The 22,477-nt window shown below is 42.9% G+C and overlaps 1 protein-coding gene across 2 annotated transcripts in view; it reads left to right on the plus strand.

Annotated features, from left to right (window-relative positions):
* BICC1 (BicC family RNA binding protein 1) overlaps nucleotides 1–22,477 on the plus strand; it is a 284,322-nt gene that overhangs the window by 118,829 nt on the left and 143,016 nt on the right. For both annotated transcript variants that reach the window (XM_020998232.2, XM_020998233.2), the window contains exon 3: nucleotides 21,713–21,782. In XM_020998232.2, coding sequence (XP_020853891.1) covers nucleotides 21,713–21,782 — 70 coding nt within the window. The remainder of the gene's footprint in view (nucleotides 1–21,712; nucleotides 21,783–22,477) is intronic.

Below are 22,477 nucleotides of genomic sequence, written 5' to 3' on the forward strand. Positions count from 1 at the left end.
AATATTTGTAAAGTGCTTAGCATAAAGCCTGGCACATAGTAGGTGCTTAATAAATGCATGTTCTCTTCCTCTGCTTGTCTCCATTGTGCTAAACTTCCTCCCAAGTAACTTCACCTCCATTGCGTTCAATTTGTTTAGATGAATGTTTAGAATTCTCCCTCCCCTAGCACACACATGGATTCTCTGCTAAACCATACTGCTTGAAGGCCCCAGGCAGGGCTAACCCTTTGTCTCCTGCATTTGGTGGACTTTGGGTTGTGTTAAAGGAGTTAGTTATCACCATTTCTCCCTACGTTTGCAGTATGACTTATCATCACACTCATGAAAGTGTGTATTTTGATTTGAGACAGAACATTGGTTCCAGTGGGATCCATAGAGCAATGGAGGAGTTTTCTTTACAATAAGCCTAAATCTGAAGGGTTGTCTTATAGAAGAGGGAACAACAGATTCCTTTTTCTTTTCTTTTTTTTTTCCATTTTTCTAAAATGTATTGGAATGCATTTCTCTTTTATCAACTGGTTTCCATTCATATTTCTCCCTCCAATTTTGAACACATCTATATTTCTTTTTATTCTTGCTTGATTCTTCCAATTACTTCCAATGATGTGTTCTTGAGTAATTATAGGACAGATAATACCACAAGGAATTCATAAAATACATTTAGTGGAAAATACCATCAGCAGTACTCAAACTACCTGGAGAACCTGAATATAAGAGTCCATGGGTGCTTAACCTAGACCTGGAGTCATTGAATTAAAAAAAAAAAGATAATTGTATTTCCATTTAATTGGTTTTCTCTATAATCTTATTACAAAATTACAAATGAAAAAATTAAAAGGGATTTTATTGTATGCATTTAAAAACATTATTCTAAGAAAGCAGTGTATAGGCTTCTGACTGCCAAAGAGTTCTATGACATGCAAACAGATTAAGAAACCCTGCTGGAGACAAAGGAAGCACAAATTAGGGTAGTCAGTCAGTAAATATTTAGTAAGTATTTATTATGTTCCAACACTGTGCTAGGCATTGGGGATAAAAAAAGAGGCAAAAGTTAGTTGCTGCCCTGAGGGAGCTCACAATCCAATGGAGTTAACAAAAAGGGAATATGGACAAACAAGTTATTTATAGAATAAATCAAAAATAATTGAGAGTGGTTGGAAAAGACTTCCTATGGAAGAAGGGATTTTAGTTGGTATTTACAGGAAGCCAGTAGGTGAACAGATTCATTTTTCTTGTCTTTAGAGGGAAGAGCAAGGAACAATAGCTCTGTAGAGGCAAATTTAGGCTTGATATTGGGAAAAAGTGCCCAGTAAAGGGAGCTGTCCATGGGTGAGGTGAGATACGTCCGGAGGTGATGGGTAGAATAATAACACTTACCCTCCAGGCTTGTTTTAAGGCTCCAATGAGATCATGTCTGTAAAATACTTTGTACGCCTTAAAGTCCTATGTAGAAGTAAGTTATCATTATTATTGCTATGATTTTAGTCACCTTTGAAGGCTCCAAGAGATTTTCCAACTGTTAATACACATTTAAAACACATGTTCTTTTTTAAAAACTCTCACACCAAACAAGAATTGTCCCAGACACTGTTAGACATTAGTGATACGGAGACAGAAATGAGACCAACTTGCCTTCAAGGGTCTTGTATTCTTTTGGGTAAGGCAACATGAATCCATGTAAGGATATACAAAGTATAGAGAGAAGTACAAAGTAATTTCATGATGCCCCGTGAGGTATCAGGAAAGGACTCATGTGAATAATGGCTTGTAAGCAGTCCTTTGAAGGAAACTAGAGATTCTAAGAGCTGGAGGTGAAGAGGGAATGCATTTGAGGCAGAGGGAATAGATATTACAAATACATGGAGGTAGAAGATGGCATTTCATATGTTAGGAACCAAAAGAAGGCTGGTGTAAGGGGAGTAAGTACTGTATATGGTAAGCCTGGAAAGGTAGCTTGGAGCCAGGTTGTGAAAGATCTTAAATCCCAAACAAATGAATTTATAGTTGATCCTGGACACAATAGGGAATCACTGGAATTAATTGAATAGTGAGGTGAGTGAATGAGTCAGCAAACATTTGTTAAGTTCCTACTACGTGTCACTGTGCTAAGTGCTGGGGATATGAACACAGTCAAAAGACAGTCCTTGCCCTTGAGGAACTCAGAATCTAATAGGGGAGCCAACATGCAAACAGCTATGTACAAACATGATAGACGCAGCATTAGTTGGAGATAATCCACAGAGGGAAGGCACTACTTGAAGAGGGAAAATGAGTGACATGGGCAGACCTGGGTGAGAATTTAATTTTATGGGAGCCTGCCACATCAGTAGAGGCAAGGAATAGTCCTGTCATTTTCCTTAAATGTAGGGACTTGCCTGCCAGGGCAGAAACTCATCAGCTAGTAGCGCCATATTTGGCTTGCTTTAACAAAACTGTAAAAATATTCAGGAAATAGACGGTGTTCAGAAAGGGGCCCTCTGTGGCAGCCACAAAATTCTTCCGCTATGTCATGATTTGTTGACCTTGTTTTTAAATGGGCTATATCTAGCCTTCTAATGAGGTGTCTGTTCAAAACGTCAAAACCACCCTCCTGAAAATAAACATGGTCCAGTCAACTCATAAAAAATATTTATGCCATTCTATAATGAGTGAGTGTTGGACCAGAGGTGGAGAAGGGGGTTCTCCCAGATGCTTTTCACCTGAGAACTGGGTGTTCAGAAAGTGCCTCAGGTGCCCCAGGTCAGGAGGCTGCTCTTTCGATGGCAAGGGCTTGGCCAATCATCTTGTCAGCTGCATGTTACTTAACAGATATCCATTTTCTCTTGAGGTTCAGGACAAATGTTTTCTACTCTCTGTATTGCCTTTTTGGCTCCTAAGAAACACCTTGTTCCTTTTTACTCCTTGTGCATAAGCTAGTGCTCCACAACAGCCAGCATTTATTGAGCACTGACTGTTTGCAGAGCCCTTTGCTAGGTGTTATAGGTAGTTCACAGTTTAGAAAAGGTTCTTGCCCTCATGGGGCTTCCATTGGCAGCCAGATTCAAGTTCAAATCCTGCTTCATCACACACTTGTTAGCTGTGTGGCTCTGGGCAAATCATTTCCCTCTCCTTATCCTCAGTTTTCTCATTTTTAAAATGAAAGGTTTGCCTCAGTGACCTCTGGGGTCCCTTTCTGCTCTCACAAGGATAACTACCATACGTAATGGTCTAGGAGAAGGGCATCAGATTTGTCAAAAATCAAGAGTTCTGAGGCTTCTAGGTGACACAGCAGAGTACTGGCCTTGGAGTCAAGGAGGACCTGAGTTCAAATCCAGCCCCAGACACTTAGTAGCTGTGTGACCCTGGGGCAAATCACTTAACCCTGATTGCCCCCAAAACAAAAACAACCATTGCCACCAAAAAGAAAACAAAACCCACAAACAAAATAGAAAAGAAAAAAAAATCAAGAGCCTGTAAAGTTGGAAGGGGAAGGTTCTGAGAGCCTATATAGATCAAGGAAGGCTTTCTGGACAGGATGGCTTAGAATGTCACTATAACAGTATTCAGAGGCCTTTGAAGAAGTTATATCACAGAAGGGCAGGAAGGAGCAGTGTGATGTCCATGATTTTTTGTTTTGTTTTTATTGGGTGAGGTAAGAGATGAAGGCCTAGTCTTCCAGAATGTTGGAGCCCTTTGGGAATGGGAATGTGGTCTGTGGACTCATGAGAACTGGAGCCAACCACAGGCTCAGGAAGTCAAGGCCAGCAGACAGCCACCCCCTCATTGGCCCTGAATTTCTTGAAAGTGGCCATCATCCTCCACTCTGTTCCTGAGGGTCTTTTCTCCTTGGTCTGGACTAATTCAGGACCATAGATGTAGAACTAGAAGGGACCTTGGAAGAAGAAGGATCCCTTTTCTAGCACAGCTGACAAGTGGTCACCTTGTAAAGACCCACAGTGAGAGGGACAATCCAGGAAGTCCTTTGCTCTGGGTTTCTTGATGATTCCGCTAAGGCCTTTCATCCGTTTCTTATTTTCTGAAGATTCTGCTCAGTGGTTTGGTGTCGTGGGGCAGTCCTCTGATCAGCTGAGTCCTCAACTGTCCATCAGGCGATTCTCTAGGGCATGGGCGTGTGCGGCTGTAGAGCCATTCTGCTCAGATGATTTTGTGTTTTGACTTGGAAGAGAGTCACCTTTGTTATGGAAACATTCAACCTTGTTGGTAAGAAACTGAGAAAAAGGCCACAATTTTTTCTTTTTCTTTTCTTTTTGAATTGACTTAGTATTCAGATAACCAGATCAGTTTTTAATCTAAGCATAACTTTGACTTGGGGCTTCAGACTTTGAAGTTTTTAAAAGTATGTGCAGTGTTCTGTGACTCATGTCAACATGCCAAAGATCCATGATTTTATCATGGTGGTACGTCATGGTTGATTGCAACTTTGCCACATCTTAGCTAATGGTTTAATAAGTTGCTATGACTCTCCCCCCCCGAAAAAAAAGAAAGAAGAAAGGAAGGAAGGATGGATGGAAGAAAGGAAGGAAGGGAAGAAGGGACAGAAGAAAGGAAGGGAGGAAGGGTAGAAGGAAGGAATCAAGGAAGGAAGGAAAGAAGGAAGGAAGACAATTACCTAGTGGTCAGGTCTCTGGTGAATAAATCTCTCTGAATAGAGCCAAGCTGCCCAATAGAGAGCTTATTGTTGAGAGAGAGCACATTGCTAAGATGGAGAGAGAATATCCAAAGGATGACAGCCAGAATGGTCAGGTGCCCCAAATCAGATGATGGTCTTTGGAAGAAGTGAGTATTTTTAGCCTGGAGAAGAAACAAGTGGAGGTACAGGACATGATTCCAACCTACAGATGTTTGAAGCATCATCACCTGGAAGAGGCAGTTGGATGGTGCAGTGGATAGAACACTGCATGTAGCGGCAGGAAGGACTGAGTTCAAATACTGCTTCAGGCTGTGTGACCCTGGTAAAGTCACTTAATCTCTCTGTGCCTCAGTTTCCCCATATGTAAAATGGAGGTGATAGTAGCACCGATCTCACAAGTTTGTCTTGGAATTCAAATGAGATAAAATATAGTAAAGGGCTTTGTAAACTTTGAAGTGCTGTATGATAGCTATTATTGGTATAAAAATAGTAATGATTATTATTATTAGCGAATAGTCTCTGACACCATCCCTATGATCTTGGGCAAGACACTTCCCATCTTGGGGTTTTTGTTTCCTCATGTGTAAACTGAGGGATTGGCCTCTATAGATTGGCCCCTAGGCTCCCTGCCAGCTAAATCTGTCATTTTATAATCCAGAACCCTACTGATGCTTAGCAGCAGAGGGCAGCACTGAGAGTGTTGGATGGAAGTGATAATTCAAACTTGAGAAAAAAAAAAACCTTTACAGTAAGAACTACCCCTCCCCCCTTCATCTCCCCAAGTGCAGTGAGCAGGCTTGCGAGGATGGGGGGGGCATCTCTCTAACAGCGTGGGGGGATTCTTGTTCAGGTTCTGCTTAGACAGCAGCCTTGGAAGCTTCTTCCCATTCTGAGATCCTCTCATTCCAAAGCTGTACTGGAAATCTTTTGGGTTTGGGTGGGCCCTGCCCAACCTCGGAGGACCCAGCCTTCCTTGCCTGCCAGGATGGGGCCAGTGTGTTGCCATTAACAGAACACTGGAGTCAGAAGACTTGGGTTGGAATCCCAGCCCTGTGGTGACACTGCAGACATGTCGCTCGGTTTACCTTGCATGGCCTCAGTTTCCTTATCTGTAAAATGGAAGGCTTGGGCTAGATGACCTCATTACATCCTCTGAAGCCTTGAAGGCAGTCTTGAGTAGAGGTTCTGTGTCTATGAAAGTAAGAGAAGTAAAAGGAGGAGTAGAGAGAATACTAATTCAGAGATGTGAGAGGCTAGAAGAGAGCAAAAATGTGTTTTTCTGCTTTTAAGCTGGGACTTTTAAGAGTGGAAAACTAAAAGACAAAAAAAAATAGAATCTTCAATTAAATGGTAAGAAAAGGCTGCTGTTCATTGATGACTAGCTCTTTGCATGAGCCCATTTGGAGTTTTCTTTGCAAAGATACTGGAGTGGTTTGCTTTTGCCTTCTCCAGCTCATTTTACAGATGAGTAAACTGAGGCAAGCAGGATGAAGTGGCTTGCCCAGGGTCACCTAGCTAGTGAGTATCTGAGGCTAGATTTGAACTCAGGTCTACCTGACTTCAGGCCCAATGCTCTATCCATTGTGCCACCTACCTGTCCAATAACAACTATAGCTAACATTTATAGGGTGCTTTAAGGTTTGCAAAGTACTCTGTAAGTATCTCATAGGCCTGGCAAATAGTAGGCACTTAATGAATGTTGATTGATTGATTGGTGAAGGCCATCTCAATTTCCTGTGATTACCCCAGGTTTGAAGGAATCTTGGATAAAACTTTGAAACCCTTCCCAAATGATTTACCTGCATCCCCCACATGTGTTGGCCCCCCTGACCAAGCCATGGGAGGTCTCCTCTCCTTTATCTCTGGGGAGGGGTTTGCTTTCTTGGTACAAGAATTGGAGAGATAAGATATGACTGCAGTTGCTTCCTGGGCCCCTGCTGCTTTCAAGGAGAAGGGAGAATGTGTTAACTTATCTAATTGGAATGCTCCCCATACATTTTATCTGTGCAAATTATATCCAGGGATTCCAAAGAAAACAGAGTCCTTACAAGTACTCCTGCCTGAGGTTCCTTGATTTGGACTTACCCACCTGCAAGCTGAGGGATGGAAGGAGTGGAAACATGAAACAGCCCAGTAGCTGCAGAGGCACTCCTTCTCAGCTGGCTCTCATGGAACCATGAGTTGGGAGTTCTTTGGGGGAGAGATGAGACCTTTGGAAGGGAGGTCAGCAAAATCAACTCTCAAGTGAAGAAGGCTAGCAGGAACCCATGAAACCCCCAGGTTGTCCTAACAAGCTGGTTTTTAGCTTGTTATTTTCAATCACCTCCCTTCCCAAACTTTTCATAAGGTGTGATAATCATTATTTCACCTACCTGGTTTGAGCTGTCCCTTCCCTTGAGATATCCTTTGCTAGAGAGACCAGTGACCCAATAGGAGAAGACAAGGTGGAGATCTATCAAGCAGATGTATGCCCTCTTTGCTGTTCAGTTGTTTCAGTACGTGTCTCACTCTTTGTGACTCCTTTTGGGTTTTCTTGGCAAAGATGCTGGAGTGGTTTGCCATTCCTTCTCCAGCTCATTTTATAAATGAGGAAACAGGCAAACAGGATGAAGTGACTTGCCCAGGGTGGTCTGGCTAGTAAGTGTCTGAGGCCAGATTTGAACACAAGTCTTTCTTTAGTGGGGCTGTAGGGAAGTAGATTGACCCACCTCTTCCAGGAAGAGTGGAAACTGAGGCCTCAGGAAGATTAAATGACTTCCTCAAAGACCCAGAACTAATAAGTAGTAGAGCATGGATTTCATCTCATGTCTCCTGACTTCAAATCTGTTCTTCCAGCTTCAAATTGAGCTGTCTTCACTGCCCCACACTGGCTCCCCTTAGCTAGCTAGAAAGTGATGGGTGTGGGAGTCTGGGATGGCCTGCAGTTTTCTAATCCCTGCTGATGCCAGTAGTGAATTGGCCCAGACAGGTATGTTTTGCTTCTGCACAAAGCAGTTTGATGGCTTGTCTTTGACCTTTCTTAAATTGATTCTCTCAGTTTGGACTTTCAATCTTCATCGAATAACCTTATAAAAAGCAAGGAGAAATAGCTGCAATATCTCAAAGCTTTGATTTCCCACTTCATTCTCTTCCAGCTGATTTCCAAGCATTCCTGCTCATGCCTTTGAGCCTAATCCTGGCTGAAAAACTCATCTGCTCCCTCTGACCTGACATCCTTGATCTCAGGGGCTGCTTTTTAGCTTCAAGTCATGAGAAGGGTATTCGAATGATTCATTTGCCCTTTACAGGAATACTTATTCCAAGGAACTGTCGCTGTCGAAAGATGTGAGAGTTGTTGAATGTTCTGTTGTTTGGAAAATTTAGCTTTATTGCTGATTTGTGGCTCTGGTGGGAGTTTGCTTTTTTTTTTTTTTTGGAGCATTTCTGTTCAGGCCCTACTGGGTTGGGAAGTAGAACATTGGGGGAATCCATAGGAATCTCTCAAAAAGCACTAAAGGGTGTTTCCCATCTTCCTTAGCATCATGGTGCAATGGAAAGATCTGGGTTTGGAGTCAGAAAACCTAAGTTCAAACCCCATTGACCAAGGATGAGGCATTTACTTTCTTTGGGCTTCTCAAGTAAGGCAGGCAGGCCACAAACATTAAGTGCTTCCTGTGTGCCTAGGACTGTGCTGAGTGCTACATGTATAAGCAAAAAGAAAACCAGTCCCTGCCCTCAGGGAGTTTACATTCTAATGGGGAAAATAATGTATAAAAGTGAGCTGAAAAGTTAGGGTGGGAGAGAAGGTTCCCATGCCAAGGCATGGTATGATGGTAGATTCTAGAGAGTGCTATCTCTTTTTTTTTTTTTAAAGGCAGTTGGGGTTAAGTGACTTGCCCAGGGTCACACAGTTAGTAAGTATCAAGTGTTTGGTCTGAGGCCGGATTTGTACTTGGGTCTTCCTGACTTCAGGGCTGGTGCTCTATCCACTGCGCCACCTAACTGCCCCTAGAGAGTGCTGTCTTGAACACAGTCCGGTCAGGAAGGAAAATGGAGGCTCCTGGAAATAACTCCCCAGTGGGAGATGAGGGATAATACAGTATTAGAAGGCCCCGGGTGATGAGGGGAGTTACTTGGTGAGAAAGCACATTGGAGAGTCAGATGCCTAACTGGATGAGTGAAGCGTGGCTGGCCCAGGCCCATCCTCTCCCCTGTAGAATGCTTGACTAGACTCTCTTCTCACTCTAAGTCTTGGCTCCTGTGATCCGTTAGGACGTGTGGGTCATTTCAGTTCAAGTCACTTCAGCAAATATTAGTCAAGCACTTAACTTTGTTCAAGGAACATTGTGTTCTAAGGATACATTTACTAAAAATAAAAAGATACTCCTTGTCCTCAAGGAACTTATATTCTAACTGAAGGGACACAGAGTGTGTACCTGTATACAAAGTAGATTCAAGTTGATACAGAGTAATTGCAAGAGTGAGAATTGCTGGTGCTGGTGGTGTTCAGGGTGGCATTCATTCAGCGTTCCAAATATCACTGGTAAAAAGCCCGGGTGCTGGTGCCTCCTGGGATCCCTGTTCCTGGGGAGGTTGGGACTGGTGGGTCACTTGAACTTGGGAGTCCTGAGTGGCTCTTGGGTTAAAGCCATTCTGGCGTCCTTAAATTTAGCTCCAATATGGTGAGCATCCGAGAATGAGGGGCCCCAGGCTGCCTGAGGTCAGAAATGGAACAGAGCTTTCATGCTGATCAGTTGTGGAGTCATGCCTGTGAATGGCTACTGTACCTTCAGCCAGGGTGAAGCAGGAGACCTAGACTCCAGCCTGGGAAGGAGGCTTTGAAAATTTGACTCGAAAGCTAATTTCTTTTAAAAAAATAACTTTAGAAAGGAAAACATTTAATTTTTAAGAAACAAAGCTTTATCAGGTTTGTCAGGTGCCTTCTGGGTAGAGAGCTCTGTGCTGCCTATAGGTAGTGGTTGTTCAGTTGTGTCTGACTCTTCGTGACCCCATTTGGGGTCTTCTTGGCAGAGATAGATACTGGAGTGGTTTGCTGTTTCCTCACTGGAAACTGAGGCAAACGAGGTTAAGTGACTTGCCCAGGGTGGCACAGCTAATAAGTGTCTGAGGCCAGATTTGAACTCAAGAAGATGAGTCTTTCTGGTGCTCTATCTACTGCTCCACCTAGCTGCCTAGGGGTAGGGAAAAAGATGAAGTTTCAGATAGGCCCTGCCCATGGGGAGCTTACAGTCTAGAGGGGTGGGGATAAGGCACAAACACATGCCCACGATCCAGTATTTCAATTTCAATGCCGTAGAGAGATACAGAACAAAGCTCTAAATGGAGCATCTGTGGTTTGAGGGGTGAGGTGGGCTAGATCAGGGAATTTACATATATAGAACAAACCAGCTGTGATTTTGGCAGCTGATGGGGGGATGATCTTGACTGAGCAGGTCCCCTTTGCTTTTGCAAGCTAACTTAAGAGAGTTTTCAGGGCATCTGGCTTATTTATTTATCTGGGGATCAGGGGCTGTGGTTTCACTGGTGTCAGGGACTCTTGCCTGGGGCCCTGAGAGATTGGACTGTGTCAAGGTCACCCTTGGTGTGAGCCAGAGGCCGAGCTGGGATTTAGACTCATGCTTTCTGACTCCAGTTCTAATTGTAGCATGTTTTAAGAGACATGCAGATATCTTATGTTAACATAAGAAACAAGTCTGAGTATGACCAGTAACTCAAACTAGGTCAGCAAAGTGTTCCCTAGTGGAAAATCTAAGACACTTGCTTAGTGACTAGAATTATTAGTATATCAGGGGGCTATGTGGCCCAGTGGATAGAGAATGGGACTCGAGTCAGGAAGACCTGAGCTCAAATACTGCCTTACTTGCTGTGTGAACCTGGGCAAGTCACTTCTCTCTCAGCCTCAGTTTCCTCATCTGTAAAATGGGGATAATAATTATACCTAACTCACAAGGCTATGAATATCGAATGATATAGCCTGTGTTAAGTGTTTTATAAACCAAAAGTGCCGTATTAAGTGTTAGCCATAGCAGGTGTTTGTAGAATTATGGAGAGCTCTTCTGCTCCCAGGCCTTCATCTTACAAGTGAAGAAATTGAGGACCAGAGAGTTGAGGTGATTTGCTCAGGGAGAGGGTGTGGCAGAGGGAAGACCCAGGCCTGGGTGTCCTAACAACGGGCCCCGATTGGCGTTTCCCGCTATCCAATGCTGTTGTGGCCAGGAGTGCCTCACAGGGTCCTGAGAAGAGTTTATAACCCTAGTTTTTCCAAAGCATTTATCTGTATTTTGTTGTATTTTATTTGTTAAAGATTTTCTAATTGCATTTTAATTGGGTTCGGGCTCGACTTGAGAGTTGCTGAAGCTTCAGTTTGCCTTAGCCTCCCTCATGTGCCATATTGTGCTTTTACTTCATTGATCATGCATTCCCACTAAAATGTTTCCATTTGTTCAGATGAACTGGTTGCTTAGCTGTGAACTCCCACACTTATTTATTCTTGTGATGTTGGTTTTTTGAACCCATGTTCAGCCTTTACGTTTATCCCACTGACTTTGATCCTCTTAGATTCAGCCCAGTGTTCTGGTTTGCCACAGTCATTTCTAATCCTGACTGTCATCAAAGGTGGTAGTTACTAATTCTTGATGCTTTTTTCAATGACCCTACACTGCTTTGTGGGGAGAAGCGGGGGCAGAGTTGAGAAAAACACTGTGGATTGGAAAAAGGAAAATTAGGAGCAAGGGTAGAAGAGGGATAGTAATCAAGGTGTGAGAATGTTTCATTTAAAAATATTCCAACAAAAAATACAACAGTGGAATGAACAACAAGAAGACCTTTTATTATTTTCACATAGTAACTTGATGGGCAAGTGACAGGATGGAATAGGGAGAACCAGGGATCTGTAGTCATGAGCTGTGAGTTCAGAATCTACTTCTGATGCTGTGTGACCGTGGACAAGTCACTTAACTTCTGTAGTGATTGGAAGTGAGGTTCTGGATTCTCAGGGGATGGAGAAAGGAGAGGAGCCTTTCTGAAATCCCCAGCTCCATCCCTAATGTCTGCCAGAGCTGGATTGGGCACCTCCTTTCCATGAGGATAGACTTCCCAAGTTGGTGGGCTCTACTTGTCTAATGTCCCTAGTACAGTAAACAAAGCTTTAGCTTGCCAGCCCTTTGTCAAATCTTCCCCAGATGTGATTGATCCTAGCTCTATTGGCTGCCAGCTGGGGGCCATTTTGAATGAATGAAATTTCAGCAGCAAAGGGAAGAAGAGTGCAGTGTCAGATTGGAACCTCAGATGTCCTTTTCTGCTCCAAGTGCAAATAATTCTCCCCTTAAAAGCAAAGTCAGCACGAGTGGGCTTTGGGAGTTCAGAACCCCTGGATTCCTCACCTGTGTATTTCTTCCTCCACATCTGGAAGGAAGAATTTGCTGGTAACTGGAGTCTCACGGGGTTGCAATTGTGGTCAGCTGCAACCTATTCTCCAGTAATTGCTGCAAACCTGCAAAGTATGTAGGCTGGTGCACACCAGCCAAAGGTTTTGCTTTCCACATGGCATGCTTGTCTGGAAAGTGTGGGGGCGTGGAGACATTCCATCATGATCTGGGCATCAAAGACTAGAGATGGAGACTTCTCGTTCAGTCTTGGATAAAGCTGCTTGTAGGAACCTTCATATGGAAATAAGAGTTTGGCTCTGGGGGTTTTGGAGGGGTGGGTAGAGGGATATTTAGCTCCTGTTATTTATTTTTCTAATGTGAGTTTATTTCAGTGACCTGGTGCCAAAGCACATGTTGAAAACCTTTTTCGGTATCTGATGGTATTATTTCCCCTCTGTTCAAGATTTGGAGCTTGTGGAAATATTTTTGAAAAACAGAAACCCAAACCATGGGAAAGTGTCCAGCGCCTTATTCATTAAGCTTCTTTGCTGATTACAATAACAGCGCTCGCTATTAGAAGGAGCACAAACTGGGAAATGGATTTTGGGTTTTGTGAAACATTAACAGCTTGAAAGTTGTTCACCCAGCCCTCGTGAAGAGCCTCCAGCTCATATCTCATAGAGATCTCGTGAAGGAACCAGGAGAAGGGAAGACTTGGGGGCTAGGACATTTTTATGTATTTCAAAGGCTGTCACACAAAATAGATATTTGATTTATTCTGCTTTGTCCCAGGGGTGAGAATGATGAGCTGGGTGGAAATTGTCAAGAGGTAAATTTCTGCTTGAGGTTGGGGAAAAGCTTCCTAACCATCAGAGATCTCCTAAAGTAGAAGGAACTGCCTGGAGGCAGTGGGCTCGCCCTCCATGAAGGTCCTTTCAAGGAAAGGCAGAATGAGAACTTGCTGAATTGTGAGGATTCCTGGTCAGTCTTGTGTTGGAGCAGGCAACCTCCAAGCTCCCTTCTCAGCTCTGAGAGTCTGATTCTGGTGTGTGAAATGTTATTCCCCAAATCTATGGAATGACTAAGACTTTTGCAATCCCCTTGAATATTGGGGCTTTCCTCTGTTGCATTTATCCTGTCTGTAGCTTCTTGGTGCATTGTTTTGGGACCATTTTCTCCAGTAGACCATGAGCTTCTCAAGGCCTAGGACTCTTGCCTTGGCTCTTGGCACAGTGGCTGGCACATGGCAGGCATTTAACAAATGCTGGTTGACTGACAACTATTTTCATCTTGAACAGAATAGACACAATAAGCCAATTACCCCAATTTTTAAAGCTTGCAGATGGGTTCTTTCTAACTCTGGAATAATTCCAGAAAGCCTGTTCTTCTCAGGCAGTGTAGACAGTTGTGGCTTGCCTTAAGTGTGTTCAGGGTGAGAGAGGTGAAGTAGAGGCTTTCATGATGCTGGGTTGGCCGCTACTTGGGTAGGTGGGGGAACAGGAATGGGAACCGTCTTCTAGAGTATGGCCATTGAGTTTACAATCAGGTAGCTTCATATTTTGACTCATTAGTCTTTCTAGCTTGGGACTGTACTCAGATATTTTGGGGCTGCCAGTACCTTCTGAGTTTTGGCACCTTGGGGCGAAGCCCAGATGTCCCACCCTCATTATATGGCTTAGGACAGAAGTAAAGAAGGATAAAAGTGAGATGGAGTAGGGAGAAAACTTCCCTATTAGTAACTGAGGAAGTGCTTTTGGTAGTACATCCTTCCAGGTTTGTGGGGAGTATGACTAAGTAGAAAGATGGTGGTCCAAGCTGTAGCATCTACTGTTGTGAAAGAAAAACTGAAGTTTTTTTGTTTAAAAATCTTCATTGCAAAGTGACTCTGAGAATGATTCCAGTGAGTAATTCACTTGGTTTTGGAGTGGTCAGAAGATTTCAGGGACAGAACACAACGAAGCAAGCTCCTAAATTTCCAAATGGCTGGAGCTCCCTTAAAGATTTTTTGGGGGCAAGGAGCAGATATCTGCTGTTCTCTGAGGTTTAGTAATTTTGCGTGTTGGCATTTTTTTCGATTCTAACTAGTTTTGTAAGAGACTAAAATAGCCCAGAAAAAAAATTACCAAAAACCCCCCAAACTTTGTTTCCCCAAGGAAGTGCTGGACACTTTGCACCTATCAGACCCAGAAGCCTGATTTTATACACTTGAGGAATATTAACACCTTGCTTTCAGTCGGTCACTGCTCATAGGGCCTAGTGTTGGATGAAACCTTCAGCCCCCTCTCTTTACCTCTTTACCTGAGACCAGAAGATGTGTTGGGCAGCTATTCACATATTGGCCTGGGGTCTGTTTGCAGGTGCTAATGATCCCCTGGAAACTACGTAACATGCACTTAGAAGTAACTTGGTTCATGTCAAGATGGCTACTCATTCTATCTATCCCTGAAAGAGACCCAGTGTAGCATCAAAGATAATGAACTTGGACTCCGAAGATGTGGGTTCCAATCCTAGCTCTTTCGCTTTCTAGCTATGGGCAAATCATTTAACTTCTCTGTGGCTAGGTTTCATCATCTGTAAAATGGGGAGAACAATGCTTAGATTACTTACCTCAGTGAGATGTTCGGACAGTCAAATGTGATTTTGTTTTGAAATCTTTGAAATCTTTGAAATCAAAGTCATATTTATTGTCTTTATCTTTGTAAATGTTTAAAAAATGTTGTGTATAAAAATATGAGTAATTGATATTTCATATATTCATCTCCCCAGTTCATTTGGGAATTCACTTCTGACTTTATCACTTCTAATATGTGGGTCCTGATTCTGTGAGACTGGTAGGATGACTGAAAGCTCCCACTGTTTTCTCCCTTTCTGTGCCTCCTTAACTAATGATGGTGATGAAGATAATTTGCATGTATGTAGAATTTGTAGTTTACAAAATCCGTAGTATACATTAGTTTATTCCTTGAAGACATAGGCAGTTGTATTTTTCTTTTTGTACCCCCATTTAGGAACTTTTAAAATGCTTGTTGATTAATTGATCCTCACGAACTGGTATAGTTGAGTGCAACTGGGTTATTCCCATTTCAGAGATGAAGAAACCGAGGCTGAGAAAAATTAAGTGACTCATCCAGGGTCACACAATCTGTGAAAAGATTCAGACCCAAGGCTTTCTGAGTTCCGTTTGAGCATGCTATGTCCTAGGCCAGACCACAGCCTAGAACAGGGGTGGGGAACCGGTGATCTTGAGGCCACATGTGGCCCTCTAGGTCCTCAAGTGTGGCTCTTTGAATCCAAACTTCACAGAACAAATCCCCTTCATAAAAGGAGGGCCACATGTGGCCTCGAGGCTGTAGGCTTCCCACCCCTGGCCTAGAAGGAGTAGGGCCAAGAGAGCATAGGCTTGATTTACCTGAGTTGGGTAGAGGGTATGGGGTTCATTTGGGTAAGTAAATAATTAGATATTAATGTGAGGCTGACTATAAAGTCAAAAGCAACATTTGTTAACTAGATTAAAAACAATCTGATTGTGAACTCCCCATTGATGGCCTTGGGTTATTTAATGTAGTGAAGAATGATCATAAAAAATTACATCTTTAGAGCATTTGAAGGTTTTACAAGGTTCTTGTCTTACAACCCTGTGATCTAGGTAGTTCAGAAAATATCCCCATTTTATAGATGAAGCAACTGAGACAGAGGTTAAATGACTTATCCTAGGTCATACAACTGTTTATAGGCAGCTGTGTAATACAGTGGGGAGAATGCTGGATTTGGAGACAGGAAGACCCGAGTTCAAATTCTGTATTAGCTGTGTGTGCCTCATTCAGTCTCAGTCCTCTACCTTTGGGGTTAACATCGCCTACCCTATTCCTGCCCCCCCCCGGGGATTGTAAAGATTAACTGAGATTATATAGAATCTTTCTCTATGTAATATATGTTATATATTACATGGCGGACATCTCCGGTTGTCCTGATCTACATCTTGCCACTGGACCCAGACAGCTCCAGAGGTGAAAATGAGGCTGGTGACTTTGTACAGCCCTCCCTCACTTAAATCCAATTCAATTGCAAGTCATGGCCGCACCTTCCTGATGTCATGGGCCTCTTTGAGAAGGAAGGACAAACAACAATAACAACATATATCACATATAATCTGTCTGTATATGTGTATAGATGACATATAATTTATATGAATAAATGCTATCGTCACCATCACCCTCATCACCATCAGAGTCAAGATTCCAATGCAGGTTTTCCCAATTCTGCCATACGTCGCCACCACCATCTTCCAGAAAGTGCTGTAGGACATGATTGGCTTCATTCTATTGCCACTTGGCCCACCCACATTTCAGGCACTCACACTTGGATATGCACATTCAGGCCCAAGTTATAGAAGCATATCTCTGGAGTGTCTGCTGTGAGCCCAGCCCAGTGAGGGATAGAAAAGTCATGGAAGGCACTATCTCTGTACTTTGAGCTCCTGCTACTTGGGAAACATGATTCAGAAATACAGAATAACTAGAGGATGGCATAAGACAAAACTAGACTCTGTGGGGTAGGCTGGGCATGCCATAGGAATGCAGAAGCCAGAATCCCTATTTGGGAGGAAATCCTAGAAGGCTGCATGGAGGAGGTAGGGTTTGAGTTGGCCCTTGAAGGTGGTCTTGGGTTTGAACTGTTGGAGGGCAGTGGGCAGGTGAAGTTGGCCAGCTGGGCCAGGCGCCTTCTGCCCAGAGGAGAAGGGAACTTGCAGATAGTTATCAGCCCTGGTGGCACAGTTGAAAGAACCATGGATCTAGAGTGAGGGAGTCTGTCAGGGAGCTTTTATTAAGCACCCACTGTGTATCAGGCACCGCGCTAAGTGCTGGGGATACAAAGAAAGGCAAAAGCTGCTTCTGGCCCTCAAGGACCTTGCAGTCTCTTGGGGAGGACAACACGTTAAGGAAGCTGGAAAGGTATACATGGGTGAGTAGGTGGTACCATGTGGGGAATGGAGGTAGGGTGGGGGAGATGATGGAGAAGCCCAGAGGTGTGCAGTTGGGTGTGAAATGAAGAGATGCTTGACCCTCCCTTAAATGAAGGCCCTCTCTGGGCCTCACTTTCCTCATGTGTAAAGTGCAAAGGTTGGATTAGATAGTCTTCAAGTCTTTTCCTGCCATGGATCAATATAAGTGCTTAACAAATGCTTATCGATGGATTGAATCTTAGCAGACCTGACTTTAGCCTTATTTGACTTCTTTGAGATGGGTGACTGACTTTGTCTACCTCGCTATAAAACTCCTTGGCCCTTATACTTAGGCTCTTTAGTGTCTATAGCTGTCCTTGTGGGAGATGTTAGTGAATAGCTTTGTTTCCCTGAGCCAAAGATGGAACCCATTGGATGGCAGGGATGTGAACAAAGATAGACCTTTTTTTTTTTTAAATTCCTCTCTGTGTTGTTGTGGTTTATATATTATTCAATTAAACTTGTCATTGAATCAGCTAGGCACAAAGCTTCATGTTGATGAAACTCTGCCCTTGACTAGCCCAAGGTGGGCATAGTGGCACGAGGATGGGAATGGGGATGGCAGGATAGCAGGAATCTTATGTTGCTGAAAAAGCTCCAATCTTTCCCAATCTCTAACCCTGCTATTGAACTTAGATTTTTTTTTTTGGAAAGGTAAATTGCTCTTCACGACAGGAAGAAAAGCATGGTTGCTCTTATCACAAGGCAATATCTCCATCCATTGGAACAAGACATTGAATGTCATAATAAAGCCAAATAATTAAAACACAACAAAAAGCGTCCTCATCCTGAGAAGGCTGGCTACTTGCTGTTGGCCAAGGATGCATATTTTTGGTTACAGCAGCTCGTGAAGCTGTTGACTGTGGTTCAGAACGATTCTCACTGTAGTGGTGATCCAAGGAAACCGTGGATCTTTTCTTTCTTGCTTTCTAATTAGATTCTCCTCCATCCATTCTGTGGAAAATCTGGCTAATTCTGTGTTGGGAGGAGAAGAATCCTTAATTTATCAGTATTAGTGCAGTTGTTTTGAAGACTGATTAGCCATAATATTGTTGGGATATTTATAAGCAGTGTCTACAAGGGCTGTTAATTCTCCATAATATTGTTGGATATTTATTAGCAGTGTCTACAAGGGCTGTTAATTAGCCATAATATTGTTGGGATATTTATAAGCAGTGTCTACAAGGGCTGTTAATTCGCCATAATATTGTTGGGATATTTATAAGCAGTGTCTACAAGGGCTGTTAATTAGCCATAATATTGTTGGGATATTTATAAGCAGTGTCTACAAGGGCTGTTAATTCGCCATAATATTGTTGGGATATTTATAAGCAGTGTCTACAAGGGCTGTTAATTAGCCATAATATTGTTGGGATATTTATTTATAAGCAGTGTCTACAAGGGCTGTTAATTCACCATTTTACATTTCACTTGCTCTGGCACATGGGCTCTTTCTTTCTGGTGGTCTCTCTTCAGACGACTCCCTTTTGTCCTGTCTGCTTCTTCTACTGTACCTGCTCTGGTGCCTAGAATCAGGAAGATGCCGTGTGTAAAGAAAAGAAGATATAAGACGGGGGGAGTCTACTCCTAGGTACCAACTTGCCTTGGCCTGTGTCTCGGGGCTGGTCGGAGGACTGAACAGCAGGGCTGCCCTCCCCCACCAGACTCTCTGACATAGTACTCAAACGATCTTGAAAGGAATAGTGATTGTCCCTTTAGTCTATTCACAGAGTTCTGGCTCAAGAGTCATTAGAAGACCTTTCATCCTCAAATAGGGCAGCCCCAAAGTGATCATGCCCTGTAGATCATGGGGAGGGGGAAGTGGGAGGACCCTTCCACCACACCGCATTGGAAGCCACCTGTCCTAAGCTAATATGCACCTGATAGGAATACAACTGAACCTGCCCCCTAGGGGAGGAAGGCCAGAGGGGTCGCTATATTTATAGATTTGCATGTCCTTTCTCTGGATAGAATATAAACCTCTTGAGGTCAGGAACAGTTTTATTTTTTATCTGTGTGCCCCCGTGGAATAGCACAGTGCCTGGCACATAGCAGGCACCTGATAAACGCTTGTTAATTGACTGATTAAAGTGTATTAAGAGGTTGTTCTCAAGTAAGTTAAACAATCTTCTTGTAATCTTATACCGCTGATTTGCCTAGCTTTAAACATTTTTCATTTTATTTCCAGGTCTGATATTTTTCCTTCCCCCCTCCTCCCCTCTCCCTTCTTCCAGCCCATTGAGAAAGCAAGAAAGACAAAGCCTGAGACAAACATGTATGGTCAAATGAAAAAAAAAAAAGCCCATGTTGTCCATGTCCCAAATTTGTGTGTGTGTGTGTGTGTGCGCGTGTGTGCGTGTGCGTGTGTGCGTGTGTGTGTGTGTGTGTGTGTGTGTGTGTGTGTGTGTGTGTGTCTTCACTGTAGGTCCATCACCTCTCTGTCGGGAGGTGGGCAGCATGTTTCATCGCGAGTCCTCAGGAATTGTCATTGTGCTGATCAGAGCTCCTCTAGCTTTCAAAGTTGTCTGTCTTTTTAATTTTGTTGTTGTTGTCTAAATTGTTCTTCAGGTTTTGTCCATTTCTCTTCATACCAGTTTGTACAAATCTTCCCAGGTTTCTCTGAAACACTTTCCTTCATCATTCCTTGCAGCTTAATGAATATATCACAACTCGTTTAGCCCTTCCCCAGTTGATGGGGTACTTCCTCATCTTTCAATTCTTTGCCACCACAAAAAGAGCTGTGCTAACATTTTTGGTACATATGGGTCCTTTTTCTCTTTCTTTGATGTCTTTAGGGTACAGACCTAGTAGCAATATTACTGAGTCAAAGGATATGCCTGGTTTAATAGCTTTTGGGACACAATTCCGAATTCCTTTTCAGAATGGCTGGACCAGGTCACCAACAGTGCATTAATACACCTGTTTTTCTACCACCCCTTCAGCATTTCTCATCTTCCTTTTTTTGGGGTCAACTTTGCCAATCTGATGGATTTGAGGTTGTACCTCAGAGGTGTTTCAATTTTCATTTCTTTAATTATTAGTGATTTAGAGTATTTTTCATATGGCCATTGATAGCTTGGATGTCTTCCTCTGAAAACCACCTATTTGTATCCTTTGAGCATTTATCAAATGTGGAATGTGCTTAACCTTTTCATAAGATACAGATTTATACTTTAGCCCAGACCAACTCAAATGATTGGATGAGAAAACTATATATTTTCCTTTAGTTTTCTCCTTATTCATCATTCTTTCTCCTTTGTATTTACATATTAGTTTGCGAGTTCTGTCTCTCCAAGAGTATAACCTTGAAGCTAGGGTCTGTCTGTCTGTCTGTCTCTCTCCCTTTCTTCCTCTCCCTCCCTCTCCCTTCCTCTCATTTTCTCTCCTTCCCTCTCTTTTCTGCTTCTTTCCTTTCCTTTCCTCTCCCTTCCTCTTTCCTCTCCTTTCCTTTCCTTCTTCTTTTATATCCACAGCCTAGGGTAGTACCTGGCACATGACCCATTTGGGGTTTTCTTCAAAAAGATGCTGGAGTGGTTTGCCATTTTGTTCTCCAGCTCATTTTACAGATGAGGAAACTGAGGCAAACAGGGTGAAGTGACTTGCTCAGGGTCACCAAAATAGTAGCTCTGTAAGGCTGGATTAGAACTCAAGAAGATAAGTCTTTCTGACTCCAGGCCCAGCACTCTGCCCACTGTGCCACCTAGCTGCCCTTAAGCTTACTTCTGGAATTAAGTTGGGTTGGCATGGAGTTTTCTTGAGCTTCAGCTTACACATTCCCTTCTTTTCCGGCTGAGTTGTATCCTGGGTTCTTCTTGGGCCATGAATGTGGGAGGAAGTTGCAGCAGGAAACTGTTGGCTTCTTGTCTGTACGTAGGGAAAATGACGGGGGGAGGGGGGAGAGAGCGGATTCACGTCCGACATCTTGTTGGGTGACCTGCCTCAAGCTTAATGAAATACAAATGTGTCCAGAACAGTTCATAACTCCCCCCGCCCCGAGATGAAGAAAAAAATATCCTTAGTATGGGCTAGCGGGTGTAATTTGACTTTACACGTATTATGTTAAAGGATGTTGCAATCCTCTGGCAAATGTAGAGGAGATGTTGATTCAATACCAGAATCTCCAAAGACTCTGGAATGCCCCCAGGATCATTATTTGTTCACATATTTGCAGGGCGGCTGTCTCTGGGCTGAAATCCTCCCATGCCTTGAGGAGTTGAGTGGAAGTAGAGATAGGCCCACAGATGCTTGTAATGGTGTCAAAGTCTTGGAACAACAAATCTGTGGTGATTTTTCTCCCTTCTTTCTTCTTCTCCAAATAGGTTTACTAGATTGTTTCAAAAAAGATCATTTCATTTTGGGTCATCATAAAGTCAGAAATTTAAACTGGAAAAAATCTCCTCATCTCTAAATTTAAGGATCTAGGTGGCACAGTAGATAGAATACTAGATCTGGAGACCCAAGACCTGAGTTAAAATGGTCTCAGACACTAGCTACATGATCCTAGGCAAGTCACTTACCTTCTTTCTCAATTTCCTCATCTGTGAAATGGTGATAATAATAGCGCTTGCTACTTTCTAGGATTTCTATGAGAATAAAATGATATACTGTTTGTAAAAGACTTTGAAAACCTTAAAGCTCTATAGATATGCTATCTTATTATTATTATTCCTTTTTTAGCATTTAATTCAGTTGAGATTTATTTTCTTTTCACAGATCATGGAAGAGACAAACACACAGATTGCTTGGCCGTCAAAGCTAAAAATTGGAGCGAAATCTAAGAAAGGTATGTCTTTCTATTCAGGGGAAGATTGCTGATTTTGATCTGCAGAGACGTAGAAATGACTAATTTTGTAGTTAGGCTATCACCTTCCTTTAACTACATAACACTTGTTTCTACCTTTTTACCAGGAAGCAAGTTCAGATACTGGAAGACCTTTGTTTATTTGGGATTACAGTAATTTGAGAGAGTATGCTACACTTCTCCCCTAATTTTCGTCACATGCAACAATTACATTTTTATAGACTACCATTTTAATGGAATCTCTGGATGGCAAGTGACTGTGGTAGCTTAGAGTTTCAAATCTGCCCACCCAGAGATGAGAATTTTTAGGTATTGTCTGCAAATTGATATAGCTCATTTAAATGTATGACCTTCTGCTGTGTCCTCCATATGTTTCTTGCTTAAGAATCACAGAATGCAAAAGTGTGATTTAAGAATCATGGAGACTTAAGAAAGCTTTCTCTTCCCCAGGGGGATATAGGCCTAAGGAACTAATTTACTCTGATTTTCCTTTCTGGGTGTGTTTCTTACCCATCATCATTCAAAGGGGGATTGGAAACGTCTGGCATTTTCCTCCTGGTCATCTGTTTTTCTGCCTTGTAATCTCCTCATAGTCTGTGATGGATGGTGTTTGGGGTTAGGGTAGGGAAAGGATGTATTTTCATCCAGTGTCTACACAGGAGACTGTGGGACAGTGC

Source organism: Phascolarctos cinereus, unplaced genomic scaffold, assembly GCF_003287225.1.
Source record: "Phascolarctos cinereus isolate Bilbo 61053 unplaced genomic scaffold, phaCin_HiC Scaffold_3;HRSCAF=262, whole genome shotgun sequence".
In the NCBI taxonomy this organism is placed as follows: domain Eukaryota; kingdom Metazoa; phylum Chordata; class Mammalia; order Diprotodontia; family Phascolarctidae; genus Phascolarctos; species Phascolarctos cinereus.